Consider the following 23853-nt stretch of genomic DNA (forward strand, 5'->3'; position numbering starts at 1 on the left):
AGCTAAGAAAAGCAGGAACACCCACCAGAAACCTCTTCTCATTTTGGATTTCCACCAAGACCAGGTCTTGGAACAGCTGTACTACGAGAAAAATTGTAGAGAAAATGTTGGGCTGTGATGCATTCACACTTGTTTAATTATGGGGCAGAAATCAATGTCTCTTTAGAGCACTTAAAGCCAACTGTTCTTTTCAATTTGTGGTTGAGCCCAGCCTTGCCCTACAAGTACCACATTACAATCAGAAGCCCTGCCAAAAGGCATCGCTCTTTTGAAAGAAATCATAATCACTAGCCAGTCCGTTCACTTTTGCTCCAGATCTAAATGGAATACATTTGGATACAAGAAAATTGATCTCTCTAATTCAAAGTTTTCTCTGCGGGCACAATGCACAAGGAACATGACATGGACTATCTACCATATAATTGTCAAAGCCTTTATTGCTTCAAAAAAAGACTTTCAAGATTTTGCATTTTATTCTGAGAAATTTATTCTTTATTTATTCTTGCTCATCCTCCCTTCTTGACCAGCACTGTGTCTGGGTATTCCTTCAGCCCTTCTGGCAGGTTTCCATCCACAGAACGATGCACACACTGCACATTAATCAGAAGGGGTCGTGTGTCCCTCATTGATCTCCATCCTTGGACACTTGGACAGCAGCGAAGACCAATGCAAATCTTATGAACTGGTCAGCTGCTATCCTGGGTGTCACCCCTTCTGAGACACAAATGCCACCATCCTGTTAGTCTCTAAGGTGCCACAAGTACTCCTTTTCTTTTTGCGAATACAGACTAACATGACTGCTACTCTGAAACCAACCTCAAACTAATTCATTGGATAACTTCTGCACTAGGATTGGAAGCGAAAACCGTATGAGCTCACAGCATTGCTGGCCTGTGCCTTTGTTTGGTAAGCCAAAATGACAGCTTTAAAAGTGTACCTAATTTTGCATCTACTGAAAATATTTGCTGTAGTACAGACAGTTCCACGAAATTGTATTTATCACAGCAGTCTGAATCAATAAATACTCAACCACTCATTTATACGCCATTCAAACCAAAACCAAGTGCAACTACGATCCTGTCATTATAGCTGAGCTGTGCAAAAGCCAAGAATAGCAGGAGGCAACATTGTCCCCTTTGCTTCACCAACGTATATTTAAATGAGAAATGATCAAAGGAAGCCATGAATGGAAAAGTTAACCGTAAGAGATTGGGAACCAAAAAAATGAAAGGGGAAAGTTCTGCAAGCGGACAAGTTTACACACAGGAGGGCAACGGTTGCTCAGTGGCTGGGATGGAAGCAGGGGACAAATGACACTAGCGATTGGGCAGTGAACCCTAAGAAGCCCAGATAACACACACATACCAGTATAAGACAACAGTATATTGTTCTAATAATTGATGTGGAGGACAGTGGGTAGAGTACATCAGTACATCTTCAGTAACACAGGTCAGTAAAACATTGCCAGTGGATTCAATGCATCCTATCATAGGAGATATGAGAGGAGCAATAACTTCAGGACTCCTGCTCCATAGGGTGTCAGTTTCTAAAAACGTATTTGCAGTGTAACTGGTGAAAGAGGGTCATCCGTGTCACTACCTGATCTTTTCATACCAGACAACTTCATACGTAGCATGTAGGCACTGTGCAAAACCATCAGCTGAAATGTAAGGGGAGGCTTCAGAATAAATGGCAGCTCTGAACCATGGGAGAAAATCCTCTCTACTCCCTTGAACTGATATTCTATTACTATAGATTCACAGATTGCAAGGCCAGAAGGGACCACTCTGATCATCCAGTCTGACCTCCTGCATAGCACAGGCCAGAGAACTTCCCCAACATCATTCCTAGACCAGATTTTTTTAGACAAACATCCGATCTTGATTTAAAATTGGTCAGTGATGGAGAATCCCCTACAATCCTTGGTAAATTGTTCCAATAGTTAATTATTCTCTCATTTAAAAATGTAGGCCTTATTTTCAGCCTGAATTTGTCTAGCTTCAACTTCCAGCTATTGGATCATACACCTTTCTCTGCTAAGCAGATTGAGCTCTTTGAGTCTATCATGATAAGGCTGTTTTCCAATCCTTTAATCATTCTCATGCTCTTCTCTGAACCCTCTGCAATTTATTGATATCCTTCTTGAACTGTGGGCACCAGAACTGAATACAGTATTCCAGCAGCAGTCGCACAAGTGCCAAACATAGCATTAAAATAATTCCTCTAGTCCTACTTGAGATTCCCCTGTTTATGCATCCCAGGATTGCATTAGCTCTTTTGGCTGCAGTGTCATATAGGGAGCTCATGTTCAGCTGATTATCCACCACCAAGCCCAAATCTTTTTCAGAATCACTACTTCCCAGGATAGAGTCCCCCATCCTGTAAGTATGATCTACATTCTTAGTTCCTAGATGTATACATTTACCTGCATTTAAATGCACTGTTTGCTTGTGCCTAGTTTACAAAGCAATCCAGATCACTCTGAGTCAGTGACCTCTCCTCTGCTTTATTTACCACTCTCAATTTTTGTGCCATCTGCAAATTTTACCAGTGACAATTTTATGTCTTCTTCCAGGTCATTGATAAAAACGTTAAATAGCACAGGGCCAATAATTGATCAATATGGGACTCCACTGGAAACACACCAACTTAATGACAATTCCCCTTTCACAACTACATTTTGAGACCTATCAGTTAGCCAGTTTATAATCTATTTAATGTGTGTCATGTTAATTTTACATTGTTCTAGTTTTTTTTAATCAGAATGTTGTGTAGGACCAAATCAAACACCTTAGAGACATCTTAAGTCTATTACATCAGCACTATTATCTTTTTATCAACAAAACTTGTAATCTTATCAAAAAAAGATATCAAGTCAGTTTAACAGGATTTGTTTTCTATAAAACCATGTTATTTGCAACTGGAACGTTACCTCCCTTTAATTCTTTATTCATCAAATTCATATCAGCCATTACCTTGCCAGGGATCCATGTCAAGCTGACAGGCTTATAACTACCTGAGTGATCCTGTTTACCCTTGTTTAAAACTTGGCACAACATTAGCTTTCTTCCAGTCTTCTGGATCTTCCCCAGTGCTCCAAATCTTACTGAAAATCAACATTAATAGTCCAGCCAGCTGATCAGCCAGTTCTTTTAAAACTCTTGGAAGCAAGTTATCTGGATCTGCTCATTTAAAGACGTCTAACTTTAGTAGCTGCTGTTTAACATCACCCAGAGATACCAGTGGAAAGGGGAGTGTCATTATGACCATATGACAAGACAATATAATCTGTTTCCCCCCCAATACAGAACAGAAACATTTATTGAACATTTTGCCTTCTCTGCTTTAATATTGATAATTCTACCATTTCCATCTAGTAATGGACCAACACTATTGTCAGGATTCTTTTTGTTCCTAATGTATTTAAAAAACTTGTTCTTATTGTCCTTAACTCTGCTGCCCACAGATTTCTCCTTGCGTCCCTTTGCTTCCTTTACCAATTTTCTACATTTCCTACCTGCTGATTTATATTTATTATCATCAACTTTCACTTCCTTTCATTTTTATATATATATTATACAGATGCCTTCACTTTCTTACGAAACCAGGTTGTTGTTTTTTTAACCAGTGCAGCCTTCTTCCTTGAGTATGGATTTTTGGGCATCTAGTAAGGCGTTCTTAAATAATTCCCAATTTTCAATCACATTTTTCTGATTAAGTTCTTCCTGCCAGCTGATCTGGCTCATAACTGTTTTCAACTTTGTGAAATTGGCCCTACTACAGCACCATGTGTGTGTGTGTTACTGGTCTGGACTTAATTCTACTTGCACATTATAAATGTGATCAAGTCATGATCACTTGTATCTATGCTACCATTAACATTTAGTTCTGTGATCATTCCCTCTTCATCTGTTAAGACAAAGTCTAATAAAGAATTCCCCCGTGTTGGCTGTAACACTTTCTGAGTTAGGAAATTGTCGTCTATAACATTTAGTAATTCCAGAGATGTTTTGTACTGGCAGCAAGAGACCTCCAGCATATGTCACTCACATTACAGGCCCCCCGATCACAGAGCTTTTTTCCTAGACATTATGGTCTAGATAATACTGAGTCCTACCTCACTGCACATTTCTATGAGTCTATGATTATAGACAGGTGCACAGGAATGAGGCTGTCTTGTTCCCTAGTGTGTTATAGTGGTTGTTAGCAGACACCAATACTCCATCTTGTGCTTTATCTGTTAGGACATTGATCCATTAGCCTAGGATACTATTGGTGAATTTATACCCGAGTACCCATTTAACTAGGGGAGGTTTGGAGCAGGGTCTCTGTCTAAAAGCAAAAGGGCACGACACTCCACTGTTAATCCTGTTTAATGTGGTTGTTACGCCAATGAAATCATGGGCATTACACACATATGAAACCGAAGTGAAGATAGCAGTGAATCAATTCCATTGTCTCTAGTGATCATTATATAGATTAATGGATGTACTTAGCCTGTCCTAAACGTCATCACCACGGCTACAGAGTAACAGATATTACAGATGATTAGATATGCCACTTGCCTTCTCTGTGGGCAAGAATCTGCAGTTCTTGGAAGTGTCTTAGCAAACCTCTGTTCTCTATTAATATCTCATCCCCTTCCCTTTTTATATTTAAAAAGCATGGAACAACCACTAACTTTGCAAAGACACTAACGCATAGTGATTTGGCATCATCTTAACTTCCAGTAAATCCAAAAAAGCGGTTTTCAGTATACTTGCCAGCTTCGTAAATTCTGTATTAAGCTCAATTACTATTGTCACTTAGGTTTTATTTATTGTGTGTTTGGAGCTGAAAACATGGAGTACACCAGGGAGTTCATGAGCTAACACCAACAACAGACAACCATTCAGACACAGTACTTTAGGTGATGGCTCAGTACAGTGCGGGGAAGGATTCTATTTGCTTTCCATTAATGGAAAAGAGACAGTGGACAGGGAATGAGCGCTGGGGCAGCAAACCTGGAAAAGACTGATCCAGCGACCCAAACCAAGCGAGCTGGGGAAATGGGAAGATGCATTAATGAAAAACAGCCCTTCACCTTTGAGAGGTGGGTTAGAACTGAGAGACTTCAGCTGAAATAAATGCATTTGATGAGGAACTGGAAGGAGAGGTTGGATATACCCTCGACCTATGAGGACCAAGGGCTGGGTTTTCAAAGGTCTTTAGGCACCTGAAGGATGTAGATAGGTGACCAGTGGGATTTTCAAAAACACCTAACCAACTTAGGCACTTCTGAAAATCCCACTAGGCACCTATCTACTTGTTTAGGTACCTAAAGACCTTTAAAAATCTGGCTCCCATATTCCTGACAATTACAGAGGGGGAAAGGTGCAAAACGGATGGTTTCTGACCAGCACAATGGGACCCCACCACTCCTGAGGCCCTTTTGGGCACTGTCGTCGTCATCAGCATTTACTAGGCATAACTACAGGTCTGAATGAAGCAAAGGAGAAGGGGACAGGAGGAAGAGATGACTAAAGTGGAGTGAAATTTTTCAAACAGTTCAGTGATACAAAATGCAATTTTGGTTGACAAAAAAACCATTAGCAAATTTGAGACGAATATTTTCAACCACTCATCATGGCCAGAGGAGGAGATGGTGGTGTTGTCATTGCTCCCATAAGAGCTAGCAGTAAAGCACTGACATGGGAGGTAGGAAGCAAGCTACTGAATCCCTGTCCTGGAACAGACCTGAAACAGCCTGTTTGGAGGCACTGAAATTAGTCTAACTCGCAAGTCAAATAGATTTTGGCCCACAGATTTCAGATCTGCTTTACAATCCAACAAAAAAACAACTGATAGGATTAGTTCAGCCTTCTTGTAGACCCTAATTTTTGTTTATTTCTCAGGGTACATTATAATCCGCATTAAATGTTTTGCAGAACTTGTATATTTTCTGCTTACCCCTGTGGAGCTTAAAAGGTTTGCAAGTATAGTCCATAGATTTTGAAGGGGCACAGGTATAGCCTGTCCATTCCAGAGGCCTCAGGTGCTTCCTGTGGTCACTTAAAGCTCTGTGCTTATCTCTATGGTTTGTCACTCCAAGTATTGTCTACAGAGTTTGCAAGGTTCACAGGCACATCATCCCTTTGAGGATTTTATACTGGTCTGTTTCCTAAAAGAAAGTCACCACTGTTATCTTTAGAGAGACTCTCCTTCTCTAGTAAAATGCACGTTAAATACGGTCCGTATTATTAAAAGGTGAAAACCTAAATTAGCTTTGGTGGAAGGAAAACTAGACTTTACTTGCTTTTGACGCAGCATCCACTCTTCCCCAAGAAGGCTTCCTCAGATCTCAAGCATTTGTGTGTGTTGCTCTAGGGGATTCTATCTATCCCCTTATTTCTCAGAGAGAGAGAGAGAACGAATGTGTATGTGTGTTTAACAACAGTGATCCTGTTACCACAGTAACTGGATGCCCTGAAAATACCAACCATTTATCTAGCAACATTTTTAAAATGGTGCAATCTTACCCAAAATCACCTTTCTAGGACTGAACTTTTTAATAAAATTGTAATAAGTAACTCTACATTTGACTATTTTGCTTCAGAGCTATTAATCTGGCTTAGTTTGTATAGCCCCTAAAATAGAAACAAAAATAAAGAGATTTCAAAATATAAACATCAGTGAAAGAGAGTATTTTATACACTGACAAACAGAAAGCTTTCCCCAAATGATCATTTTAAAAAACCCTAATCTTATCTGTGAAATAATTCTGTTTACACTAATCAAATGATATTTACAGATGGGAAAGGGGGGAAATAGAATTTCCTAAATGCAACTTCTGGGTGGAAATCTGCCAAGCACAGCTGAGTTTGAGCTAGCCACTTTAAAGGTCTAGTGTTCAAAAGCTTTTGTTTGGTAATCAGTTGCAGAGTGAAATGACAAAATAAATGTCTTTTCAACAAGCCACACAAAAAACCCAAGCTGTATCCATGTACTGTGCCCATCTTGGACTGCACAAGAGCTTCAATACAAACCAGAGCAAGCTTTTTCTGCCCATTTATCCGAGAGCTTTAATCTGTCGTTGCTGAGATAGCGGGTTTCTCTCTCACTTTCTACCACACTATTCACATTTGCAACAAAATACTTATAAACATTTCAGAGCGCTTATATTTAGGTGGATTTAGACCAAACTAAACAATTATGTTTCTGAACCTGACTTGTAAACATTATGACTGGTTCTCCTTTAGTGGGCATTTTAAAAGATTTTTGTAAGCTGCTGTAACTAGCTCAACACCAATGCTAGTAGCAAATCCAAAGTACGACCAAGTGAAATCCGTTTCAGAATTTTTTCCCCCCTTTCAATTTTTTGGCCTGTGAGACAGGGCAGAGCGGCCCCGCACTGGTACCGCAGGGATTAACCCTTCCTTCCTAGCAGAGGAAGCTCTGGAAGCTCTGCTGGGCATGCTCCAACTGGAGAACAGGTATAAAAGCCTGCAGAGCTGCTCAGTTTGGGCTGATTGTCAGAGGGGAAGGAGGGACAGCCTGTGCTCCAGGATCCGGAGGCCAGACAAGCTGGGATGCACCATGATGCCCAGACGGAGTACATCACAGGAGAGGAACAGACCAGAGGACCCCCCGAATTGGAGAACCCAGAGGTTATGGTAGGAAGTGACTCAGGGGAACTTTAGAGGCAAACTGCTTTAGAGCCGCACAGAGGCTCAGCGTGTTTCGGGCGGATCCCCGCTAAGCCGGTGGCAAGGGGAACGTGCCACTACCAGGGCCCTGGGTCAGGACCTGGTGGAGAGGGCAGGCCCGGATCCCCCTACTAACCCCCAAACCACAGGAATCAAACGGACTCTGGCCACTAGGCCATGCTACCCTGTCCGAAAGGGGTGATTATATGGACACGGGCCTTTGGGCCACACTGTCCTGACACTTGAGGCGAGTTACATGGACTCTGGCTGCTAGGCTGTACTACCCCGCCTGCGGGGGAGGAGTTATATGGACTCTGGCCACTGGGCCGCACAGCTCCAATGCTGGGAGCGATTTATAGGGACTCTGGCCGTTAGGGCACACTACCCTGACCAAGGGCTGATTGTGTGGAGGGAGGCCATTAGGCTGCATCGGGCCACCCCCAGAGAGGCGAGCATGTGAACTTGGGAGTGGCGAGGTTCTGACACCCCATCCCACCCCTGCCACAAAGGGGCAGCACAGTGTCAGGCCCGCCACAGGCTGACATGGACATATCCTGCCAGAATGTCTCCCCACAGTACTACCATCCTGTACAATATTTTAGACCCCTCGTTAAACTACACCAACATTAACACAGGGTCGAATCCTTTCTGACACCTAGTGTCCCAGGTGACAGAATGGAACCCTACCCTAGACATCAGGAGAGTACGTGAGAAGTTAGGGCGTGCAATATCTCCCCAGTAGGAATAATACTTGGCTCTGCTGCTCTTTCCATCTCTTTCACTGAATCCAGATGCTGCAAGTTTCTCTGCTTTCTAAGGGCTTATCTACACTGCCCCGCAATTCAGACTACAGGGCCCTGAATAGCAGCACGCACCAAAGTACTGAGCTGTAATTCCTCTGTAAGGATGCCGTGGGAACAAACAAAAAGGCTCCTAGTCTGTGTTAACATAGTGCTCTTCGAACAGGACTACGTTAATGCGAACTAGGAACCTTTTAGATTGCACCTGCAGCGTCCACACAGGGGAGTTACAGTGCACCACATTGATATGCGCACCTAGTCCAAACAATGGGGCCGTATAGACAGAGTCTAAGTGTTTGAAAGATGGGAGCATGGACCAAGACAAGAGAGCTGATAAGGAGAAAGTCAGGTGGGTTGGGAGGAATTATCATTTGGAAGAATGGGTGAGTGGTTATATTTCATTGCTTCGTGCCATGGTTCCAGTGACATCAGTTTCATTCAGATAAACACTTTAGTGAGAGATTCAGGGGCCCAGAACTTCTCAGCAGGTGGCCCATGATTCACAGTCTTGGGATTCGCTGCAGCTCCTGGATCCATCAGGAGGCTCAGGGATGGCAAGCTGGGAGGTGGTGACTCCTTCTGTCCAATGTGCAATTGCCCACAGCGATCCACCTCCTTTTCATTTAGGTGCCAAATTTCAGAAATGGACTCTCCTTAGGGCTATCCTTGAAAAGCACCCTGGAGCTTCAGCAGAAACAGCAGCCTTCCTCCTTGGTGTGTCATTATGGGCATATAACATCAGCGTCATGCATGTTGTACTAGCTACCAGCCCATTTCTTGGTATGATTCTTAGCTGTTGGGTATCACCTTTAAAATTCTGAAGTTTAGAGGCCCAGTTACACTAAGAAGGACCTAGTTAATCCTGAGAGAGCTCCACAAGGTAGCTCTGCCTAGCAGGGCCAAAGCTGTACTCTTCAGGACCACAGGCATCACATTCACAGATGAAAACCTCTGTACACTGTTCTGGTGGCCCACTTGAGAGGGTGAGCTTCAGGGAGGGATACAAGGCTTATCTGCTGAATCAGGATCCTTAATTGAGTTAGCTACTGAGCTAATAATGCTTGATGTCTTCAAACACTTTCGAAGTGCGTATGTGCTACGGCCCGAGGTGCAAGGTAATAGAAATGCCATATATTTTAATTAAGGCTAGGTTTTTCAAAGAGACCTAAGGGAGTTAGGCACCCAAAACTTATTGAAGTTCAACTCCTTTAGGCCCTTTGGTAAACCTCAGCCTCAATCCTTAGATTGTTAAACACAATCCAGTTGGCGGAGACCTGGGCAGGTAACCTCAATTAGAATTGCAGTCTTGTCTTGTTAGCAACTGCATTGCTCTTTTAATCTATCATCTAGTCTCCAGCTGGCAACAACAGGGTGATATGGTATCTGTGATATGCCCACAAAGTACAAGCAGTTTTGAAAGCCACTCATCTGTGAAATTTCAGCCCCTTCCCTCACTCCCAAAGGCATTCATACTATTTTGTGCAAATATAATTTGAAAAATGGCCTTCTAACTTTGTGGGAAAACAGCCCCTTCCCACATAACATAATTAAGATAAGCTGTAACCTATTGTAAATAGGCCTATGACTTACACTTACCCATAGTCTTCAGGAACCTGACAGTAGAACCAAATATAGAGATTCAAAATGAGAAGGAGAAACTGCAGCTATTCCCAGTGATGCCCACTACTGGGTCAACAAACTGTGTGCTTAAAAAGGGCCAACTTGGGTGATGTTAGGGGGAAATGCTAGACACAGGGTAGAAAAATAACCAATACCTTCTGGCACTACATCCACCGCAGTTTACTTCCACCCAAAATGCAATAGGTCTCTCCACAAGCATCAATGCCAGTCAATATAATAGAACAGTTTGCACTATTTGCACCTGAGGATCTACAAGGATGCGGAAGAGTTCCTAACCCTATGGTAACACAAGGGGAACCTGGGGTACAAAGAGGTGAATTTACCTGTCCCAGGCATTTAAGATACCACAGTAATAGGTGCCATGTAAGAACGAGAACCTCAATCTCCTGATTCGCAGTTGCAAGTATTTATCAACAGAATATATTGTCCTCTATGTTCACACTCATACACTTCTTCTATTTATTCATACACCTCTACCCCAATATAAAGCTGTCCTTGGGAGCCAAAAAATCTTACCGCGTTATAGATGAAACCACATTATATCGAACTTGCTTTGATCCACTGTAGCGCGCAGCCCCGCCCCCCTGTAGCACTGCTTTACCGCATTATATCCAAATTCATGTTATATTGGGTCGCATTATATCGGGGCAGAGGTATACTTCGTGTGTACACCTAACGTATGCACACATCCCTAATACGTATGCAGATATATACATACACTCTAAGCATGCATGCAGATAAGAGATCTCCAGGCTAAATATTTTATAGCTTTCCACATACTGTAGTTAGGGTTGTTTGCTGAACAACTCATCTCTCTGTTTCAAGCTCAGTATTTCTCTCCTTAAAAATTATCCACCTGCTGCACAACACAAAGCATTCTTCTGCGGCCTGCACCAATGAAGAGGTAAAAAAATGCACACCAAAGTAGCAACACATCAAAATATTATGAGGCCATGTTATTTAACATAATGCAATAGTTATGCAATACAAGGGGGGGAAAAACATGACATTTACCTGACAAGAGATCTGCACAAGGTAGACCAGTTCCTTGGATTCACAGCCGTTCCTTGTTACTTCATTCTGTTCCTCCGGGAGTGAAAGCTACACCAAGGAGCAGGTAGGGGGAGGGTAGAAGAGAAAGAGAGACAGAGACCAGGTCAGTGAGCAGGGATAAGCCAGGCATGTAATAATGCTTGAAGCACCACATTCACATCAACTTGCTCCGAGACATGCTGGGTATCAGGAACCAGGATTGTGCTTGTCTGACTGGAGCTGCGAGACTGAAAATATTCAGTATTTACCAGATATACAGACCTTGCAAAACACAATTTGATTTCGTATCTCAGCTGACAGTTTTTTAAATATACGGTGCACCAGTCAAACAATTGTCAGCAAGCACAGAGTGAGAGCCCAGGATTAATTCTCTAGAAGTCTGTAAAACTAAATGCCCACTGGAAATATTCCCCATAAATATTCATGCATCAGATACCAGTGATCTTTTTTCTAGCTACCCACTTTATTCCATTTTTATTTTATATGTTGGGGCAGGCATTAGATAATAAAACATGTATCCAGATTTCAACATTATCAAGTAATTTACCACAACAGAGTGCTTTACAGCATCATTCATCAAATACAAAGATCCATTAAGCACACTATTACCATGAGCTTTTTTCAAAGCAGTGACAGAGATTTAACCATATCATTCCTGTTCATGTAACGGGAGGTAGAGTACCTAAATCTCAGGCCTTGTCCGCACTTAAAAGCTTTGCTGGTATAGCTCTACAAGCAAACCCTCCAAGTATAGATGCAGTTTATACGAGCAAAAAGATCCTTTGTATACCAGTTCCCCAAGAGAAATAAGCTATACTGACACAAGGATGTTATTTTGCTGGTATAATGGGGTCTACACTAGAGCTTTTGTCAGTATAATTTATATTGCCCCCTCCACCCCAAAAAATCACAATATAGCTATGCCAGAAAAATTCTTTTTCTCTCTGAAAATTACCCCAAGGTTCTGACTTAACACCACGAAAGAAACTGGATTCACATGGCACCACACTCCATTCCATCTAATTTAACTCACCCAATCCTAAGTATGGCAAGGACTATGGTCCCCCATCTGGGATCCTCAGGAACACTAGCCAAGGCCAATGTCTCATGAGCGATGAGGTGGATGAGATACAGTACTTAGGCTCCACAGAGGAGCAAGCTATGGAGCAGCCACCTTACACACCTGAATTCCCCATCCAGTAGTTTTAAGTCAAAATCTTAACCTTCTGGATTTTTGTTTTGGGTTGGTTGCTTTTTTTTTTTTTTTTTAAGCACTTATGAACCTCATAAGAGACATTTACATGGAGAAAGCTGGGAAGTTAGATGCTGCAGTTCTCTCCACTATTGGCTTCTCTGGCAGTTCCCAACCCACTGCTCTCTAAAACGTAAGCAGGAGGCTCCAATAAAAATAGCGTGTAGTAGTGCCATGCAGCATGAAAATGACGTCAGCTGATCTGAGATGCTCTATCAGCTTCCCATGGCAAACGGACACTCTCTCAGCTTCCTCGTTTTCGGCTGAATTCTGTTGCGACATGCGCTACCATGCACTCTGAGTACAACGAGGCTGTACAGCACGGAATATGGCCCTATGATCTGATCTTCACTTAACATTCTCGCACTTCCAACCAACAATGCTATGAGCCCCTTTCCTCTTGACTCCTCTATCAGCTCCCTTTGTGCCCATCTCCAAAGCCTGCTAGCCTGGGAGTTGGGGGGGTAAAAAACCCTTCGGTATTTAAACTCCTGATGAAATCAACAAGAGCTTGTGATTGAAAATCAAAGAACTTCTCACTGGAGACGCTTAACAGGAATAATGAAAAAGAGATAAAATCATAAGATGCATGCTTGGTAATTAATTTTTTACATATAAACATTCTGTCTGAAACCACTTTGCACTTATACCAAGATACCATGAACGTTTTCCTCCAAAAACGTTATAAGGTAGGCAAGCATTTTACCCTGTTTTGCCTATATGACAGATGGGAACACCGAGGCAAGGAATGTATCCAGTGTCAAACAGTGAATCAGCCGCAGACCCAGGAATAGAACCTTAGGAGGTTCACATTGACCAATAGACCAGCTTGCTCCAAATATCTCCTGGGCATATGTCCATATTAGTCACTGCCAATAAAAGGTCATTTTTAAATCTTAATGAAAGTTGGGGGGAGGGGAGAAATAGCAGTATATTTTACTGGTTTTGATAACCCATAATAAAGATGGCTTAAATATTTTTTGAGAAAATAGAAGTTTAAAATTGTACCCAAACAATTTAAGACTATCCACAGTTGCAGGCCAATTACCTGAGACATCCAAAATATACCCCTTGAAAAATACGGTTTATAAAAGAATCACAGAGCTTCAGAAAAACCAATATTACCTTCTGTGAAAGGGGCACTGAACCTAATGAAATAGCTCATCCTCTCTCTCACACACACATACACACGCTTTCCAGGAAGAGAGGCCCATCCTCATAATCCTGCTGGCTCGTAGGGTGGTAATTAAGTTGAACAGTGGACACATTAGTTATACTTGCCAGAAGAATTATTTGCTTCCTCTTTCAAGCAAAAATAAATTCAGCTTTAAAAAAAAAAAGAATGAATGGCTTGAACTTTGCTTGCTGGGAAATTTGCACCTAACTGATCCATCTATAATACTTAAACTAGTCAGGAGCAAAACTAATCCAGGCAAAAACTGAAAGAGACAAGAGTGAAAGAGATCAAGCAAATGAGTGGCCTATCAGTTCACAGCAGCAGATGAAGTCTTGATTCTCCCTATAACCTATCGTCCCTTTGCATCTTTAAATTAGGTAGCCACAGAACATATTAAACAAAAGTGACAAAATGTGCCAAGAAATTAAACAAATTCTGCATCTGTAAGACATAATGTCCTGAATTTTAACTACTCTTCTGCTCACTACATACAGTATGGTAGGAAACAAAAAGGTGTCTTGGGCCAGGAAACACCTTAGGCTTTGGACCATTTATTTTATACTCAAGGTATTAAATACTGAGTTTATCTCACACGTGTCCCTTCCACAGTGCAAATTTTCTGCTGCTCTTAAGCAGTCTAGCCTGTTTAGCAAATGAAAAGTCTCCATTAAGGGATTATTTGTATGAGAAACAAAGAGGGGGCCCCCAGTATTTGTGCCTGACTGATGGGGTGAATAGACAATTTAGGAAAACAACCTGCCTAAAATGAGGTACATTTAAAACATCTTGTATTGCAACTGCTGTTCCTGCTGTCAAGGATAAGAATCTTCAGAGAGTTCCTGAAGGTGAAGACAATTCTGCTCTTGGTGTCAACTCCATCCTCATTTATTGTCTCATTTCCTTTGCTCTCCAACCCTCGCTCCTAAAAAACGCTTTGAGTTTCTCCCCCTCTCTCATCCTCACACCCTCTTCCCTGCTACTGCTTACTACTTGGGCTAATCTCCCTCTTGTCCTCCAGACAACCTCCAGCTATCAATTGTCCTGCAAAGCGCACTTTTCCTTCCAGCAGGATAGATGGAACTGTAAAACTTCAAGACTATTCAAACAGTTCTGTCCCTGTCTGAAAGAGGTTGTTCAGCACTGGGTATGCCCTTGTCATACATATAAAGGGAAGGGTAAACCCCTTTAAAATCCCTCCTGGCCAGAGGAAAAATCCTCTTACCTGTAAAGGGTTAAGAAGCTAAAGGTAACCTCGTTGGCACCTGACCAAAATGACCAATGAGGAGACAAGATACTTTCAAAAGCTGGGAGGAGGGAGAAAAACAAAGGGTCTGTGTCTGTCTGTATGCTGCTTTTGCCGGGGACAGAACAGGAATGGAGTCTTAGAACTTTTAGTAAGTAATCTAACAAATTTATTTGAGCGTGAGCTTTCGTGAGCTGCAGCTCGCTTCGTCGGATGCATTCAGTGGAAAATACAGTGGGGAGATTTATATACATAGAGAACATGAAACAATGGGTGTTACCATACACACTGTAACGAGAGTGATCACTTAAGGTTCCTTCTCCGCTCTGAACTCTAGGGTACAGAAATGGGGACCTGCATGTCTCTAAGGTGCCACAAGTACTCCTTTTCTTTTTGAAACCTGATAGTTTGTATGGTAACTTCCAACTTATCTGTATGTGTATATATATCTATATCTATATATCTTACTATATGTTCCATTCTATGCATCTGATGAAGTGAGCTGTGGCTCACGAAAGCTTATGCTCAAATAAATTGGTTAGTCTCTAAGGTGCCGCAAGTACTCCTTTTCTTTTTGCGAATACAGACTAACACGGCTGTTACTCTGAAACCTAGCTAGGTATGTGTTAGATTGATTTCTTTAAATGGCTGAGAAAAGAGCTGTACTCAATAGAATGACTATTCCTGTCTGTGTGTCTTTTTTGTAACTTAAGGTTTTGCCTAGAGGGATTCTCTGTGTTTTGAATCTAATTACCCTGTAAGGTATCTACCATCCTGATTTTACAGAGGTGATTCCTTTACTTCTATTAAAAGTCTTCTTGTAAGAAAACTGAATGCTTTTTCATTGTTCTAAGATCCAAGGGTTTGGGTCTGTGGTCACCTATGCTAATTGATGAGGATTTTTACCAAACCTTCCCCAGGAAGTGGGGTGCAAGGGTTGGGAGGATTTTGGGGGGAAAGACATGTCCAAACTATGTTTTCCCAGTAAACCCAGATAAAGTTTGGTGGTGGCAGTGGAAATCCAAGAGTAAAATAATTTTGTACCTTGAGGAAGTTTTAACCTAAGCTGGTAAAAGTAAGCTTAGGAGGTTTTCATGCAGGTCCCCACATCTGTACCCTAGAGTTCAGAGTGGGGAAGGAACCTTGACAGCCCTGCTGCCTGTTAATATGACTGAATATCATGATAAATTTCAGAGTAGCAGCCGTGTTAGTCTGTATTCGCAAAAAGAAAAGGAGTACTAGTACTTGGTTAGTCTCCAAGGTGCCACTAGTACTCCTTATCATGATAAAGTTATTCAGTTCTGCATTTGTGCCCAGGTTTTTCCCCACTAACGTTTTATTTGCAGCCAAAACTTAACATTAGAAGTGCTGCAGCATATCGAGTACACCTGAATGGTAACAGCAAAAAAACACAGTTAAGGGAAAACTAAAGAGTTTGAAATATTTTCCACATTTGTAAAATACCTAGGTGCTCCAGTCCAGTTAAAAAAGTGGGTTTCTTTTTCATGGAGAAATCCCCCCCACCCCAATCTTTGGCCCACATTTAAGTGTGATAAGAAAGGAGGTGCAAATTAGTCCTGCTTAGACACACATACACTCATTCTACCAACCTATAAGGGAAGCTCAGGCCTTGCCTACATCCAGAAAGTAGATACTAAGCTACATCAGTATAAGCTCCACGTGGAGGAGTTTGCACCAGTGTAACTACATTGGTGCAGTTACATCAGTGTCCATGTTCTGAATGTAGATATGACCACACTTGGTGCGTCTTCCTGCCCTCGGTAAATCAAGTTAAGTTGGGGATTACTTTATATTACATTTTCTTTCTGCTCCTTACAGTGTAAGTTACAACCATTCAGACTGCCTTACACTGGCACCTGTAGAGTAAGGTAGGTGGGAGTCAAAGAGAGGGAAAAGTGTATCTAACTCACAGCCCCCTTTCACATCACCTCTGAATTTGGCCCTTTATCTACTGAAATTCACTTCCTGTCTATTAATTAAGAGCTTGCTGAATTGCTGATGCCCCTCTAGTAAACAGGCAAGGGATTATCTAAGAACAATGTATTTAGCGATAATATCCAGCCTCCAAGGAGAGAAAGCATGTCATCTAGATACCATTCCCATTAGAACAATGAGCCAGTATTGAGGTCTCTGAAAACAAGCTACCCAGCTGTTTTTATATGTTCTGTGGCAATAGAGCAAAGTGTGCACAGAATATTGCATTAGGCTGCATACTGCTAGCAACTAGCTGATTATTTCTGCTCTTTAATACCTGATGTGACATGATGGGTCATTCCCTAGTAATTTTCTTTCTTTCTAATTGGGTCTCTAATGAGAAGTGAAATTTTAAATGTATCATATTCCCTTGCATATACGCAAACTCCCTAATTTTGGTTTGTAAAAACTCACAAAATGAATGCCTGGCATAGGAGCTGGCCATGCTACTCTCTGTGCAGCCAATCCCACATCCCTTGGTAAAAGAAAAGGAGCAGAGTTGCAGAAGAACCTGTTGAGCAGGTTAGGAGGTAAGGGAAAACAAGTGGCTTCTGAAACAGCTTCTTCATGTAAAACCCTACCCCACACCTCATTGCCAAAAAACCCCCTGAAAATTATGGCAGAAATGTCTCAGTCCATATAGATGACTGAACGGGAAGTTGTTACAGTATGTTTCATTAGGTTTACCTTTTACTGTACCTTTCTCTGCAGCAAAACATTCCAGTAGTATGAACAATATTTTGCATACTCCCTTTTCCTCGGCTGAACAATTGCTTTCTTTCTTTTTTTTGCTCTCTAAATAGCGTTACTACACAGTATATTAGTATCTTATTTGACTCCGCCCTATTTAGGAGCTTTTCACTCCAAGCGTCTCTCGGAGACACAACAGTCTAAAGAGAACATGTGCATAAAGAACGTAACATAAGAATGGCCATTCTGGGTCAGACCAAAGGTCAATCCAGCCCAGTATGCTGTCTTCTGACAGTGACCAACGCCGGATGCTTCAGAGGAAATAGAACAAGGCAATTTATCAAACAATCATCCCTGTCAACAAATCCCTCCTTCTGGCAGTCAGAAGTTTAGGGTCACCCAGAGCATGGCATTGTGTCCCTGACCATCTTGACAAATGGTCATTGATGGACCTATCCTCCACGAACCTTATCTAATTCTTTCTTTTGAACCCAGTTATACTTTTGGCCTTCACAATATCCCATGGCAATGAGTTCCACAGGTTGACTATGAGTTGTGTGAAGAAATACTGCCTTATGTTGTATTAAACCTGCTGCCTATTAATTCCATTGGGTGACCCCTGGTTCATGTGCTACATCAAGGGGGCAAAGAACACTTCCCTATTCGCTTTCTCTACACCATTTATGATTTTATAGACCTCTGTCATATCCCCCCTTAGTTGTCTCTTTTCCAAGCCGAACAGACCCAGTTTTTTTCATCTCTTCTCCTATGGAAACTGTTCCATAGCCTTTATCATATTTGTTCTCTTCTCTGTATTTTTTTTCCAATTCCAATATACCTTTTTTGAGACAGGGCGATCAGAATTGCACTCAACATTCTTATAGGCCTGATCCAAAGCCCACTGAACTCAAAGGAAAGCCTCCCACTGATGCTGGTGGATTTTGGACCAGGTCCTATGGGCCGAACTGACTGACCCCAACCTGGGCAAATTGTTTTGTTCTTCTTAGAAAACAAGCCAGAGACAGGTTTCAGAGTAACAGCCGTGTTAGTCTGTATTCGCAAAAAGAAAAGGAGTACTTGTGGCACCTTAGAGACTAACCAATTTATTAGAGCATAAGCTTTCGTGAGCTACAGCTCACTTCCTCAGATGCATATCGTGGAAACTGCAGCAGGCTTTATATATACACAGAGAATATGAAATTTGTGTGGGGGGGGGGTGAGAAAACCTGGATTTGTGCTGGAAATGGCCCACCTGATGATCACTTTAGATAAGCTATTACCAGCAGGACAGTGGGGTGGGAGGAGGTATTGTTTCATATTCTCTGTGTATATATAAAGCCTGCTGCAGTTTCCACGATATGCATCTGAGGAAGTGAGCTGTAGCTCACGAAAGCTTATGCTCTAATAAATTGGTTAGTCTCTAAGGTGCCACAAGTAAGCCAGAGACAGTCACTGCTACAAGAAAAGGGTACTCTCCTCCCCTCCCAGCCCCCGGACTTCAGCTGGATCATCTAAGCAAGCACCGAATGGAAACAGCAGTCTCCAACAATTTATAGGCAGTTTAACATGTTTCATATCACTTGAAATGCTCACTTTTCACCTTCAAAATCACAGTCTAGAGCTTCCTGAAAATAACAAACAATTATGTAGTGGTATGTTTGGGAGATGTGTGCTCAGCTAACATAAGTAGATATGTATCAGAGGGGTAGCCGTGTTAGTCTGGATCTGTAAAAATGGCAAAGAGTCCTGTGGCACCTTATAGACTAACAGACGTATTGGAGCATTAGCTTTTGTGGGTGAATACACGAATGCGTCTGACAAAGTGGGGATTCACCCACAAAAGCTAATGCTCCAATAAGTCTGTTAGTCTATAAGGTGCCACAGGACTCTTTGCCATAAGTAGATATAATTGACTTCGTTGATCTTTTTGATTAGACAGCATAATCTTTTCAATGGCAGCATTTTATAATGAGACATGCTAAGATTATGAGGTCACGAGAGAAAAAAGTTAGATCTGCAGATAAACATGGCAAAATGTTTAAATAGGTACCAAGACTGTAAAGAAAACACTAGAAGACTGAACTGCAGAATATGGTACTCACTTAATTACAGACAGGGAAATGGATAACAGCAGCAAAGGAATTCTAAGAGAATCCTGCAAGAACACACTTTTCCATTTTAAAGATGGCTTTAGGAATAAATTATGCACTGACAGTTGCACGCAAACTCCCAGTGCTATAAATTTATGCCATATTATCAATCAGCTACACGGGCAAAGACAAGTTTCTGAGCATCCATTCTGCATTACTGGACATGCCAATGAAGGATGGAAGAGTGCAAACATCCTATAGACCTGTGTTAGGTTTCTGTTTGCTTCAGCTGCAGTTTGTCAGAGAGCTGACATTCATTTTTCTTCCGCCTTCAAATTCACACGTCACTGTGTACAGCTGACTGTAGTAAGTACCATAGTTCCTAATATAACGATCCACTGAACAATAGCTAACTATAATAAACTGAATAGCAGCAAAGAGTTCCAAAACTAGAAGACCAGCCAAAACAACAAGCATGATCTCACTGTGTCAGTCCACTTAATGGGAATAGTTCCACCCTTGGTATCTTGAAAGGCAACACTAAATTATATATCCTGCTTACATATATTTTGCAGAAAAAAACAATGGTTGCCAGCCAAGACTTTATCGATCATTTATACAGACAAGGCTAGCGGGGAAAAAATAAAAAAAACCTTTCTACTTCATTGGCCCCTTCATTGTCTGGGATAAAGCAGCTCATCTCTAGTAAGCTAGCAGCTAAACAGAGTGATTAAATGAGTCTCCTGCAGAGAAGAATTTATTGGCTTTCTGGATTTCTCTTCTAGAAATAGATCATGAAAAAACCAGGTGTTCAAAGCTTATGGTACAACACGGTCTAGAAGTGTGATTTAAATTACGTATTTTAATACTATAAACATTTTTACAACACATGCACAGAATTTCTAAATTATGTTGCTTTTCTTGCAATGGGACAAAAAAGAAGTCATTTGCCCTCTCCGAAGAGACTTGGAAAGTTTCATCCTGGTAGCTCTACATGAGTAAGTTGTTGTACCGATCTGTGGCACAACGGTATTTGGACCAATGGCAGGCATTTTAAAATCTCATTCATTTATCTGGAACTCCACATCACAAACCCTGGCTGAGAAGCTGGCTGTATGCAAGGCACACAGGACCTGCCACATTTCACACTGCTGACCACATCATCTAGCTGTCCTGATTAAATAATATTTCATGCCAAAATTAGGAAACAAGGGTTGGTTCATCTGTGTGTGAAACTTGTTCACTCCAACTTCTTTATAAAGCCAGGAATATTCTTTGCTCATCTTGGTCAGAACACACATGCACAAACACACCCCTAAACCAGCAAGCATATAATACATGACTACTGGCATAGAGTCATCATGGAAAACAGAGCTTGTTAAGGAAAAGGTTTCAAGAGCTTTGCCAAAGGAACCATACGTAATTTGTCAACGATTGCCTTCATTTCCATGACATAAATCCTTCTGCATATGGCAGTAAACAAAGCTTTGCCTAGTTAGCAAGGTTTACCTGCATTTTACTCAAAAACATGTCTAGGTTTCCTTTAAGTAATAATAATTAGGGTGGAAAGATAACTATTTGAGGTACGAAAAGCTGTTGAAAGCATGCTTGACCCCAAAAGCGTACCCCAGACCCAAATCCGCTTCCACTGAAATTAACCGAAGCAAGATTAACTCTCCTGAACCCCACATTCACCTTCCCATCACAGAAAGGTGTTTTGAATACATAGAACCACTTGCCAAGCCCCATCATGTTGTGGGGGCAACACAACCTACACTGACTCAGGACTACCTCTGGGAAAATCTGACCCTTGGCACAGTCACTGCGTGAGCTCTCACAAGACCTTAGAACAGGGGTCGGCAACCTTTCAGAAGCGGTGTGCTGAGTCTTCATTTATTCACTTTAATTTAAGGTTTCACGTGCCAGTAATACATTTTAACATTTTTCAGAAGGTCTCTCTCTAAGTCTATATATTATATAACTAAACTATTGTCGTATGTAAAGTAAACAAGGTTTTCAAAATGTTTAAGAAGCTTCATTTAAAATTAAATTAAAATGCTGATCTTACACCACCGGCCCGCTCAGCCCGCTGCCAGCCAGGGGTTTCGTTCACCTAGGCCGGCAGCAGGCTGAGTGGAGCCTGCGGCCGGGACCCCGGCTGGCAAGGGGCCGGCAGCCAGAACCCCAGACCGGCAGCGGGCTGAGCAGGGCTGGTGCCCAGGACCCCAGACCAGCAGTGGGCTGAGCGGCTCAGTCCACTGCCGGTCTGGGATTCTGTCCGCCAGCTCCTGCCAGCCAGGGGCCTGGCTGCCAGCCCCGCTCAGCCCACTGCCAGTCTGGGATCCCGGCCCTGCCCACATAGAGTCGGTACCTACCTTCTCCCTGGTTCTAGCCCATTCTCTTCCTCTCTCTCTGCACTGAGCTGAGGGTGGGAGTGCACTGAGCACAGGGCTGGGGGTGAAGGAGCAGGTTGGAGGTTGGGGTGTAGGGTCTGGTCAGTAGCTAGAATGAGGGAGGGGGCTCAGGGTTGGGGCAGGAGGTTTGGGTGTGGAGTGCTTACCTGGGCAGCTCCCATTTGGTGCGAGGGGTGCAGGAACTCCTGTTTGGTGTTCAGGGTGGGGGTGGGAATGTGGGGGGGTGCAAGAGTCAGGGCATGGGGTATGGGGAGACTGGGCAAGTCTGAGAGTGCAGGAATCAGGGCAGGGGCTGGGGGTGTGTGAGGAGGGTGCAGGAGTCAGGGAAGAGGGCTGGGGGCATGTGAGGGGGGTGCAGGAGTCAGGGCATGGGGTGTGGGGGGCTGGGTATGTGTGTGGGGTTCTGGAGTCAGGGCTGGGCTCATGGGGGTTGCAGGGATCAGTGCAGAGGGCTGGGAGTGTATGGGGGGGTGCAGGGGTCAGGGCAGAGGGCTGGGGGTATGGGCTAGGGTCGTGGGGGTGCTCCCAGCCCCCTGCCCAGAGCAGCTCATGGCAGGGGGCTGGAGGGGGTATGCCCTGATTTCACCCCCCTTCCCCAAGGTCCCTTCCCCACCTCTTCTCCGCCTCCTCCCCAGAGCAATGAGCAGGGTGCGGCTTGCTTCTTCCCCTCCCTCCCCCTCCCTCGCAATGGCCATCAGCTGATCGGCAGTAGGGAGGGAGAGGAGGAGGGGCAGGAACCCAGCACGCTGGGGGAAGAGGAGGGGGAGAGGGGAGCTTGCCTGCCCTTCAGCAGTAGCTGGCAGGACCAAGCTTCTTCACCCCACCCCCACAGGGGGCAGGGCGGAGAAGAGCGGGCCAGGGCGGGCAGGATTTTGAATGGCACGCTGCTACCTGCCAGGGTCCCAGCTGCCGGTGTCCTGGCTGCCGGCTCCGCTCAGCCCGCTGCCTGGGTTCGGCAGCGGGCTGAGCAGGGCCAGCACCTGGGACCTGGTAGGCAGCAGCGTGCCATTAAAAATCGGCTCACATGCCGTCTTTGGCACGCGTGCCATAGGTTGCCGACCCCTGCCTTAGAATATCTTTATGACCAAGTGCAGGGGAGTTTATGGAACATTTCATGGTAATTCTCCCAAGCAAATGTCTGTGGTAACTGTGCAATGACTGTGCGACATCAAAAGCAGAGAAGTCTGTATTTTAAGAGGTATTATTGTATTTGGGGCCTTGTGAATGGCTCCTTGAAAAAGTTCCACTCACAGAACCTTTGCAGGGAAAAGTTCTGGTGCTGATGACCTGGGCCACAGGGGGTTGACTTCTGTATCATTCAGCAGAATATGTACTCAAGATCACAGATCTGCTACCAACCCATGCTGTCAAATCCATTTTCTGCATTTCAGGACAAGATATTGACAGAGCATGCCCTTGTCCCTGACCCTCCACATTAAGTGCATCAATTGACACACTGCTGAATATGCTGTTCTGTTTCTGATAATACTGGGTTTGATCTACATACTATATAATATTCTGGGCACCCACCCTCACAAAATGTGCCAGGAACATTTAGCAGACAAGGCACAAACTACGCTCACCCACCCAGATCGTAATTGTCCAAAGAAGTTGCTCTCTGCAAAAGAGGGGACAAGCCGAATTTTGCAAAGCAGTGTAGCACTGGCTTTCATCTAACTTTAACTATTACTAGACCAATGGATGTACACAAGGGGATAGGCATTGATATTTCCAGACAACATGAGATACTGGTTTCTTTTGAGACAGCCCTTCCAAAAGGCAAAGGCAAGTGCCCCACAAGAGAGAGCTCCCA

The 23853-nt window shown here is 43.1% G+C and overlaps 1 protein-coding gene across 6 annotated transcripts in view; it reads right to left on the reverse strand.

Annotated features, from left to right (window-relative positions):
• The window catches only part of ARHGAP32 (Rho GTPase activating protein 32), a 416149-nt gene that overhangs the window by 128059 nt on the left and 264237 nt on the right, over nt 1-23853 (reverse strand). For all 6 annotated transcript variants that reach the window (XM_078849914.1, XM_078849912.1, XM_078849913.1 and 3 more), the window contains one exon: nt 11141-11227. In XM_078849914.1, the coding sequence (XP_078706040.1) occupies nt 11141-11227 (87 nt within the window). The remainder of the gene's footprint in view (nt 1-11140; nt 11228-23853) is intronic.

This window comes from Lepidochelys kempii, chromosome 22 (genome assembly GCF_965140285.1).
Source record: "Lepidochelys kempii isolate rLepKem1 chromosome 22, rLepKem1.hap1, whole genome shotgun sequence".
NCBI classification, from domain to species: domain Eukaryota; kingdom Metazoa; phylum Chordata; order Testudines; family Cheloniidae; genus Lepidochelys; species Lepidochelys kempii.